Source organism: Nilaparvata lugens, chromosome 14 (assembly GCF_014356525.2).
Source record: "Nilaparvata lugens isolate BPH chromosome 14, ASM1435652v1, whole genome shotgun sequence".
NCBI classification, from domain to species: domain Eukaryota; kingdom Metazoa; phylum Arthropoda; class Insecta; order Hemiptera; family Delphacidae; genus Nilaparvata; species Nilaparvata lugens.
Genome location: NC_052517.1, coordinates 2,035,485 through 2,046,642, shown reverse-complemented (window position 1 = coordinate 2,046,642; position 11,158 = coordinate 2,035,485). Strand labels below are relative to the sequence as shown.

Below are 11,158 nucleotides of genomic sequence, written 5' to 3'. Positions count from 1 at the left end.
GTTGGGGTGAGAGAGTATGAACGGCACAATATGAGAGACTACCAGCGTCATAAAGCTTCACGGGAAAGAACTACGTGGACTATCAGCTTGGGATAACAGTAAAAGTTGCGACATAAACGCCCTATACCATGGGATATCTACTTATGCTATTGTTTCTCTATGGTAAAGGTAATATTATTATAGAGAGAGTGAAGCCCTACGATTGATCCTTAGCTGTCGACCAATAGAGACGAGCAGACTAGACACGCCCCAGAATTCCAAATCACTCTGTTTGGTTGGGTAAACTATGACTCACAAATTGAATTTGTTTCAAATTTAAATTTAATGATTAATGAGAATGAAAATAGGCCTGAAACCACCCTCGGTAAACTCTGAATGTGTTTGGTTATCATGTATCGTTGTGTCAACTTTGAATCTCAGATTGAAATCATTTATTGTGAATATTAAATTAAAATCGATTGATTAAAAATGATGAAAATAAAACTGCCTACATCCATCCTCGATAAATTTAGAATAATCTTCATATAAAATGGCAAGTTATTCTTTTTTCCTACAGTTACGTTGGAAAGTGGCCATTGCTGCACTGATTACAGAACGCAAAGAATCACTTTTCCGCTCTAGTGCGGGAAAAATTTTTCTGCACTCCAGATTTGCAACATGGCAACGCAAAATACTTAGTAGGTTATATGGAGCAACAGTGCAGCAAAATCAAAATGAAGTTGGTAACAGTGACTGCTGTGGGCTGCTATAGTGAGCAGAGGTGCAACCAAGCACAACGCGCTAATTATTATTCATTATATATTATAACCAAGGACAACGAGGACTTAGGATTTTAGGATTAAGGTTTTTATCAATAATAAAATTACACAGAAAAACATTTGATGCATTTCAGGCAATTTTACCCATAATTACCCACTTTCATATTCAATGGTAACTGTAGGAAAAACTTAATGTGAAATACGTGCGCAAAGTTCCTCTGCTGCACTCAAGAAACCATTCTGCCCTCGCCTACGGCTCGGGCGTAAACGTTTCTTTCGGTGCAGCAAACTGTCACTTTGCGCACTAGTTGCACAAATAACTATTGTGTAGTTGATATTGTTGTAATTATTCATATTGAATATAAAGACTAAGAAATTATCAAAAACCACAGATTTAATAGTCTGAGGGCCGGGTTCCGAGCTCGGGATTTAGCTAAGTTCTAGACTTTAACTGGCTTTAAACTCTGGAGTCAGAAAATGGCTTTCCGAGTCAGAGCGTTAACGTAGTCGAGGACTTAAATAGACTCTGGAGTTTAGAGATCATGTGAGACCCTGCAGTTTATAATTTCGCTTTCTGAGTGAAGGGCTTATAAATCCAGGACTTGAATTAGATTCTCGCCTCTTTCCGAGTCAAGGACTTATCAAAAATCGTTTAGTCCAGAACTTAAAACAGCGTGATTTTAAACCCTCGACTGGGGTAGGGTTTAAATTTAAGTTCTAGACTTAACTGAGCAAACACAATTCAACTATTGTTTTGGAGTAGATGAATAGACAAATAAATGTCATGGAATACCTAAATTATTTGAATTAGTCCATCTAAAGTCATAATTTATAGTTTGCAAGTTCATTTTGGAATAAAATTGTATCAGAAATATGTGCAAGAAACTAACCTCATTTTACGACTGTAACATAACCTAAAAAATGTTCAAGAAAAATAATACAAGGATTGCCTTGGAATTTATATTCCAATCTGAATGTTATTAATCAATGTCGTATTCAACATATTAATAATAACAATTATAAATTATTATTCCAGTTTTTTTCAAAACAAATACGTTTTCAAACTCAATAGCCTAATTAAATTTTTATTCCAAAATCACTGGGTAGGATCAATGATCTATAATAGCATAACGTAAAATGAAATGTTCATTCATTCATTCACCGTTCAAAGGTTTTGCTTTGAATAGGCCTACAAAGAAATCAAAACGTATTTTTACAAAATAGTTTTTAGAGCATTCTCATTTGAATTGTCCCGCTATAATCAGCTGTTTCCGTTTTGCTATAATGCCAACATTACAACAGCAAAATATTGTGAATTTCCCTCACGTTTAATGCGTTAAAGTCCTGGACTCAAATAGGTCAAGAACTTGATAGACACCGGAGTTTAGAAGGTAAAATCGTAACTCAGAAAGTCAATTTAGACCCGAGAGCTTATTTCAGTCTGGACTCTGTAAGTCCAGAACTTATAGATCCCGAGCTCGGAAGCCGGCCTAAGTGTGTTTAATGAATCTGTGGTTTTGACAAATTCTTAGTATTTTATTTAATAAGCAAGTTAATCAGTTAATTAAGTGATAATCGTCTATCGTGGTTATTTTAATCCATTATTGATTCAGTTACACACAAAATAATCCTTAAATATCATCTCTTATCCCGTAAAATTAAAAGCCAATTCCTTCCTATTAGATTACAAAATATTTATTGACAAATTAACTCTTTGTTCACATATTATTTATCGATAAAAATACATTGTTAGTAAACGAACAAATTCCTTTCAAATTAGACACAAAATGGCGACTGTAATAGATGCGTTCTACAAAGTCCTTTCAAATTAGAGACACAAAATTAACAGTTAGTTGAATTTGTTGAAGAGATGATCGATCACATAATATTTAAAGATAAACATACTTTTTTAGTTAATGAACCAAGTCCTTTCAAATTGGACACAAAATGGCGACTATTCAGACCTGTTTTACAAAGTCCTTTCAAATTAGAGACAGAAAATTAACAGTTAGTTGAATTTGTTGAAGAGATGATCGATCACATAATATTTATAGATAATAATACTTTGTTAGTTAATGAACCAAGTCCTTTCAAATTGGACACAAAATGGCGACTGGTTTAGACGCGTTTTAGCACCAATATGTTGACTGCATTTATAACTTCAACCAATCCAGGAGGCACTGAAAAGAGAGCGAATACTGTCCAGTAGATAGAGCTATCCCAGCTGTCGAACAGAGCATAGGACAGAGCTATGGCAGCTGATGCGTGACATCCTATGGCTGATAAAGGAATTAAGGAACGGAATCGAGGAACATTGACACTACTGAATAGAGGAACGACATTGGAAAATCGAAAAACATCAATAACTATGACTGAAAAGCATTGCAAGATACAGTGGAGTGTGAAAGTACTAAATTTGAAATGAAGGAACATTATTGAATAGAGGAATGACATTGGAAAATCGAAAAACATCAATAACTATGACTGAAAAGCATTGCAAGATCCGGTGGAGTGTGAAAGTACTAAATTTGAAATGAAGGAACATTATTGAATAGAGGAACTAAATTAGAAAATTGAAAAACATCAATAACTATGACTGAAAAGCATAGCAAGATACAGTGGAGTGTGAAAGTACCAAATATGGAATTAAGGAATGAATTGAGGAACATTACTTAATAGAGGAACGACATTGAAAAAAAGAAAAACATCAATAAATATGGCTAAAAAGCATTACAAGATAAAGTGAAGTGTAGAAGTACTAAATTTGGAATGAAGGAACAGAATCGAGGAACATTATTGAATAGAGGAACAACATTGGAAAATCGAAAAACATCAATAACTATGACTGAAAAGCATAGCAAGATATGGTGGAGCATGAAAGTACTAAATATGGAATCAAGGAATGACTAAATTTGAAATGAAGGAACATTATTGAATAGAGGAACGACATTGGAAAATCGAAAAACATCAATAACTATGGCTAAAAAGCATTGCAGGATACAGTGGAGCATAAAAGTACTAAATATAGAATCAAGGAATGACTAAATTTGAAATGAAGGAACATTATTGAATAGAGGAACTACATTGGAAAATTGAAAAACATCAATAACTATGACTGAAAAGTATTGCAAGATACGGTGCAGTGTAGAAGTACTAGATTTGGAATGAAGGAACAGAATCGAGGAACATTATTGAATGAAGAAATGACATTGAAAAATATCAATAACTATGACTGAAAAGCATTGCAAGATACAGTGGAGTGTCTAGAGTGCATACATTATTTAGATGATAAAGGACTGAATACCCGTTATCATATTTAAGGATAATATCCTATTTAACATATCTTTAAGGATGTGTTTCTTCAAATCTACAGTGGGTGCATTTAGATTTTAGATGAAGGACTAAGAACCTGTTATCCTTTTATCCTTCAGGATGTGATCCATCAAATCTACAGTGGTGCACAAATTATTTAGATGATAAAGTCCTGAAAACCAGTTATCATTTTATCCTCAAGGATGTGCCTCATCTAATCTACAGTTGGTCCACTAATTATTCAAGTGATACAAAGATTGAGAACACTTTATCATGTTATCCTTCAGGATGTGCTTCATCAAATCTACAGTGGTGAACAAATTATTTATATGATAAAGTCCTGAAAACCCGTTATCATTTTATTCTCAAGGATGTGCCTCATCAAATCTACAGTGGGTGCAAATGTAATTTAGGTGCTTTAAGGATTAAAAACCCGTTATCCTTTTATCTTAAGGATACATAGAACAGAGGCAGCTGGCATGAACATTGATAACCCAAAAATAAATCCGGTTAATTCAATAGCCAGTAATCCGATTGCCAAAGATAGTACGATCAGAATTCTGTAAAAAGGTTGACAAAGGATTAACAAAACGGTGGTTTTGGCTACAGAAAAAACAAGGATTACAAACATACTTTAGTTTTAAACATAGAGAAACGATAGCATAAGTACCTAGATATGCCATGGTATAGGGCGTTTATGTCGCAACTTTTACTGTTATCCCAAGCCGATAGTTCACGTAGTTCTTTCCTATGCAGCTGTGTGACGCTGATAGTCTCTCAAATTGTGCAGTTCATACACTCTCACCCCAACAAAACAGTAAAAATTAACAATAATCGACAGTAATCGGCTTGAGATAACAGTAAAAGTTGCGACATAAATTCCCTATACCATGGGATATCTACCCAAGCTATTGTTTCTCTATGGTTTTAACTGAACTAAGTTCAACTAAACGATCGTTTAACTAAGATTCATACACAAGGTTGACAAAGGATTAACATAAACGGTGGTTTTGACTACAGAAAAAACCAAGGATTACAAATATACTTTGGTTTTAACTGAACTAAGTTCAACTAAACGATCGTTTAAACTAAGATTTATACACAAGGTTGACAAAGGATTAACAAAACGGTGGTTTTGGCTACAGAAAAAAACAAGGATTACAAACATACTTTAGTTTTAACTGAACTAAGTTCAACTAAACGATCGCTTAAAGTAAGATTTTTATACACATGAGCCCAAGGTTAACAATTTGAAACAGATTCAAGTTAAACTGAGTTCAACGAAACGACAATTAAATCAGGGTTAATACAACTGAAACTGATTTAAACAAAACTATAGTTAAAACAAAGTTTCAATTTTTTGGTAAGGACTAATAGTATTTACATAAAAAAGAAAAATAAGGGTCGGTTTCCGAGCTCGGCATTTAGCCAAGTCGTAGACTTTAAACAGCTGGAGTCAGAAAATTGGCTTTCCAAAACGGGGCGTAGTCACAGCTTTTATAACAGTAGTCGTAGTTTTTATTTTCTCATTTCTATAATTGGAAACGTTTTTCCTTGACGAAATTAGACATTCCTAAATAATTCAAATAGTTGAAACTTTACACTATTTTCTCTTTATTTTATTTTGTGTTCAATTTTCTAGTTTTTCGAACTTTAATTCAAACGTGACTATGACAATGACTGCGACTACGCCCCGTTTTGGAAAACCAATTTTCTGACTCCAGCTGTTTAAAGTCTAGGACTTAGCTAAATCCTAAGCTCGGAAACCGGCCCTATAAGTTAGTAGGCCTATCCTGTTTTCAACTACTTAAGCATCATCCTCAACAGATATAACCAAGACATCTTCAACTAAAACCATATAATGAAGGTCTCTTCATGTATTAGCTTTAATTCCAGGGCTTTTTGTGTAGTTGAGAAGTTGATATTGTGGTGATTATTCATATTGAATGGAAAAGACTAAGAAATAATTGTCAAAAACCACAGATTTATTGATACTTAGAAAGACCGGTTTCGGTTATTACACCATTGTCAATCTCTGATAAACAGTTTATCAGAGATTGACAATGGTGTAATAACCGAAACCGGAAACCGGTCTTTCTAATTATCAATAAATCAGTGGTTTTTTTTTGACAATTTCTTAGTCTTTTTCATTCAATATGAATAATTACCACAATATCAACTTCTCAACTATACAAAAAGTGAAAAAGACTAAGAAATTGTCAAAAACAACAGATTTATTGGTACTTAGAAAGACCGGTTTCGGTTATTACACCATTGTCAATCTTGATAAACTTAACTCTGAAATCTCCTGAGTTTATCAGAGATTGACAATGGAGTAATAACCGAAACCGGTCTTTCTAAGTATCAATAAATCTGTGGTTTTTGACAATTTCTTAGTCTTTTTTATTCAATTAATTCCAGGGCCTTACATTATCCCAGTTACATTAATGAATGAATTATTGCTAATTCATTCCATTAATTAATCAGATCAACAACAACGAAATGAATCGGTGAATATTGATAGAACCTTCAATATCATTCAATCACTATTTCATTTCATCTATTCATTTATTCATTTTAAAGGAAATGCACCAGTTAAGACAGATACAACCATCAAGTATCAATGGAAAAATTATGAATGAGACTAGAGCCCGGATTTATGAATGAGTTTGTAAACCAAATATAGTAAAGTTCTCAGTTTATGAATGAACTTGCTCTACATACATAACCTATAGTGAGATCCACGTTATGAAGTCAGCAACAGATTAGCATTGGTGTTGCTATCTTTGTCTATCATACCACAAAGTAAATAGCTCTATCCTGTTCTGTATCAAATTATGGTGTTGTGTATCAAGGTGAGATGATACTGTATCATGCTGTGGTTGTTCTTGTTCTATAAATAGTGGGTCCACGTTATAATGGCAGTACTTGATTAACATTGGTGTTGCTATCCTTGTCTATCAGTCGACAAAGCAGATAGCTCTATCCTGTTCTGTATCAAATTATGGTGTTGTGTAACAAGTTGAGATGATACTGTATCATGATGACAGTGTAAATACTATGTAATCTTTGTCTGTCATTAGACGAAGCAGATAGCTCTATCCTGTTCTGTATCAAATTATGGTGTTTTGTATCAAGTTGAGATGACACTGTATCATATTGTGTTGATACTGTGTAATATTGTCAAGAATTTATCTTTGTCTGTCTCGACAAAGCAGATAGTTCTATCCAGTTCTGTATCAGATACAAAACTGATCAAATTATGGTGTTGTGTATCAAGTTGAGATGATACTGTATCACTGTGTTGATACTGTGTCATATTGTTGAACATTTATCCTTGTCTGTCATTAGACAAAGCAGATAGCTCTATCCTTTCCCAACAAAGAACAATAGTCAAATCACGTTTAGGCTATGAAAAGATTCAATGATCTACCAAAATATTTGACCTCAATCTTGGACATTTATAAATGGATCAAGATATATCTTCTTGGTTACTGAAGTATATTTCGGATACAATAATGGTCATTATTAACAATAATCTATAACTTAATGAATGAAATAACTGGCTTATACACGTAGGGGATAGGACATTCACGAATGACGCATCATCACGTCTCAACTACTCAACTCATTAATTGACATCTGCATATACATTCTTAATTAACCAAGGATAGTTATAGGCCTATTTTCAATTCTTCGAGATTCCGTTATGTCAAGTTTTAGAACAGATCCTTGCGGGGCACGGGTTACCTGTAAGTCATTATTAACAAGAATCAACAACTAATGTGGAACGCTCTATACCATGGGATGTCTTCTTATGCTATCTTTTCTCTATATCACCATAAATGATACAGTATCAACACAATATGATACAGTATCATCTCATCTCGATATAGGCCAATTTAAAACTAACTCTTCAAGTTTACAGTTTGTCAGACCGTTGCGGATCACGGGTAACCTGCTAGTCAACAATAAATATCATATCAGATAAATATAAAGAAAATAAAAATCTCATTACCCTTTTTTGAAAAATCTTATCACAACATGTTTCGGACATTTATGCCATTTTCAAGTGATATGAAGTAAACTGTAAGTTTAATGGCATAAATGTCCGAAACATGTAGTGATAAAATATTTCAAAAAAAGGGTATTGAGATTTTCATCTATATATATAAAAGCGAAATGGCACTCACTCACTCACTCACTCACTCACTCGCAGAACTAAAAATCTACCGGACCAAAAACGTTCAAATTTGGTAGGTATGTTCAGTTGGCCCTTTAGAGGCGCACTAAGAAATCTTTTGGCAATATTTTAACTCTAAGGTTGTTTTTAAGGGTTTAAAGTTCGTCTTTTAACATGTATATTCTTCTTCTCCCAATCTCTTAATTATAATTGAAATTTCCATATCATATGTTACTATAGAACTATAATCTAGATAGAGTACCTCTTCAAAACAGTTGTTAACTGGCAACTAAATTAATAATTTTGTCAGGTTGGCATTAAGTTGAGTTGACTTTGTTAGGTTGGCACCAAGTTGAAGATTAAAAGCATTTATCGCGGAAAATTGATTGGGCACTGCTACTTCAATCCTGGGAATATATATTACTAGCCGTCAGGCTCGCTTCGCTCGCCATATCCGTTTAGTCTGGACCCCCGACTGGATCGTCCTAACATATGATAAAAATGCTCAAATGAAAAATGCAGGCGAGCGAAGCGAGCCTGCTGATCTCATTCCTGGACGATCCAGTCGGGGGTCCAGGGGGCGGAGCCCCCTGGCTAGACGGATACGGCGAGCGAAGCGAGCCTGACGGCTAGTTTTCTTTATATTTATATCACAAGTAGCCCTATACAGAAAAGAGATAAACCATATCAGATATACGGGGACGACTTGAATCGTAGCTACCTACTATGGAAGGCTGTGGTAGAGTACAGTCTCTATCAGAATGGAGCGAGAAAAGTAAACGTGACAATTATGCTCTCCCATGGAGAACACTGACTTTATAACGTTAGTCTCTCTATAGCATTGATAATCTTTACTACACAGAAATAAAACTCTAATATCTATTTTCATAAAATTTAGCTCAATTTTGTTAAATATCTTTAAGAAGGTATCCTATTTTCAAGTCAAATTCAAGTTAAATATCCTATTTTTAAGTCAAATTCATCTATACTACACAGTAATAAAACTCTAATATCTAGTTTCATAAAATTTAGCTCAATTTTGTTAAATAACTTTAAGAAGGTATCCTATTTTTAAGTCAATTCAAGTTACTATCCTATTTTTAGTCAATTCATCTATACTACCAGAAATAAAACTCTAATATCTAGTTTCATAACATTTAGCTCAATTTTGTTAAACATCTGTAAAAAGGTATCCAGTTTTTCAAGTCAAATTCAATTAAATATCCTATTTTTAGTCAAATTCATCTATACTACACATAAATAAAACTCTAATATCTATTTTCATAACATTTAGCTCAATTTTGTTAAATATCAGTGATAAGGTATCCTATTTTTAAGTCAAATTCAAGTTGAATATCCTATTTTAAGTCAAATTCATCTATACTACACGGAAATAATACTCTAATATCTAGTTTCATAAAATTTAGCTCAATTTTGTTAAACATCTGTAAAAAGGTATCCTAGTTTCAAGTCAAATTCAAGTTAATATCCTATTTTAAGTCTAATTCATCTATACTACACATAATAAAACTCTAATATCTATTTCATAACATTTAGCTCAATTTTGTTAAATACAGTGATAAGGTATCCTATTTTTAAGTCAAATTCAAGTTGAATATCCTATTTTAGTCAAATTCATCTATACTACACGGAAATAATCTCTAATATCTAGTTTCATAAAATTTTCCTCATTTTGTTAACATCTGTAAAAAGGTATCCTAGTTTCAAGTCAAATTCAAGTTAAATATCCTATTTTTAAGTCTAATTCATCTATACTACACAATAAATAAAACTCTAATATCTATTTCATAACATTAGCTCATTTTGTTAATATCAGTGATAAGGTATCCTATTTTTAAGTCAAATTCAAGTTGAATATCCTATTTTAGTCAAATCCATCTATACTACACGGAAATAATACTCTAATATTCTTTTTCATAAAATTTAGCTCAATTTTGTTAAACATCTGTAAAAAGTATCTAGTTTCAAGTCAAATTCAAGTTAAATATCCTATTTTTAAGTCTAATTCATCTATACTACACATAAATAAAACTCTAATATCTAGTTTCATAAAATTTAGCTCAATTTTGTTAAACATCTGTAAGAAGATATCCTATTTTCAATCAATTTTCGGTGCAAATTTTCAAATTTTGTAAGTGTATTCTCATAAAATTATTACCTAATTTCCAAAACTTGTGTTTATTTGTGTAAAATAAAATATTTCAATATATTTTCTACCCTTAAGTGCAGATCATTATTTTATGTGCGGTTTTTTGTGCTAATTTTCAAAATATGTGTCCCAGTTGCACAAAAGCCGGATAATTTTAACCGTGATTAATTCGACGAGAACCAATCAGAGAATCTGAAGCCGTCTTATAAAAAAGTCCTCGTGTTATAAATCACGGTTAAAATTCAACCGGCTTTTGTGCAACCGGGGTTGTAATTTGCAAAACATAACAATATTTTCAACTTACTCGAAATTTTTCATACTCTGATAATTTTCATCCTCTTCATAGTCATAAGGGAGTGAAGCCGTGACTACTTCTTCCTGGAGGAAATTTTTAGAAGAAAATTTTAAAATATTTGACAAATTGAGAAATGAATATTCACAAAATAATAATAAATAATGAATTTACAGATTGCTCGAGAAATGAATCATCAATCTACAGATTGAGAGATAAGGAGAGGAGAGAAATATTTAGTATTTATTAATTAAAGATGTCTAAATTTGGGAGAGAAATAGTACAAGGAGTTCCTTAGTTTTTCTCTCCCAATCAGTGCTAGTTTGTAAAAATTATATATAATAAATAAAATAGGTCCATAAAAGGGGTCACTAGAGTGAAACCTACTGGGACAGGTCAAGAGAATGTGAAATGTGTGAGTGAGTGATTGATTGATTGAGTAC

At 32.8% G+C, this 11,158-nt stretch overlaps 1 protein-coding gene across 1 annotated transcript; it reads right to left on the bottom strand.

The window, feature by feature from the left end:
- Window positions 1–2,366: 2,366 nt before the first annotated feature.
- LOC120354146 (transmembrane protein 107-like) lies at window positions 2,367–10,796 on the bottom strand. The gene is made up of 3 exons (XM_039440481.1): window positions 10,728–10,796; window positions 4,530–4,630; window positions 2,367–3,037 (listed from the first exon to the last, which is right to left on the bottom strand). The coding sequence occupies exons 1-3, from the start codon at window positions 10,739–10,741 to the stop codon at window positions 2,877–2,879; spliced, it is 276 nt and encodes a 91-aa protein (XP_039296415.1). The 5' UTR covers window positions 10,742–10,796; the 3' UTR covers window positions 2,367–2,876.
- Between the last annotated feature and the right edge of the window lie 362 nt (window positions 10,797–11,158).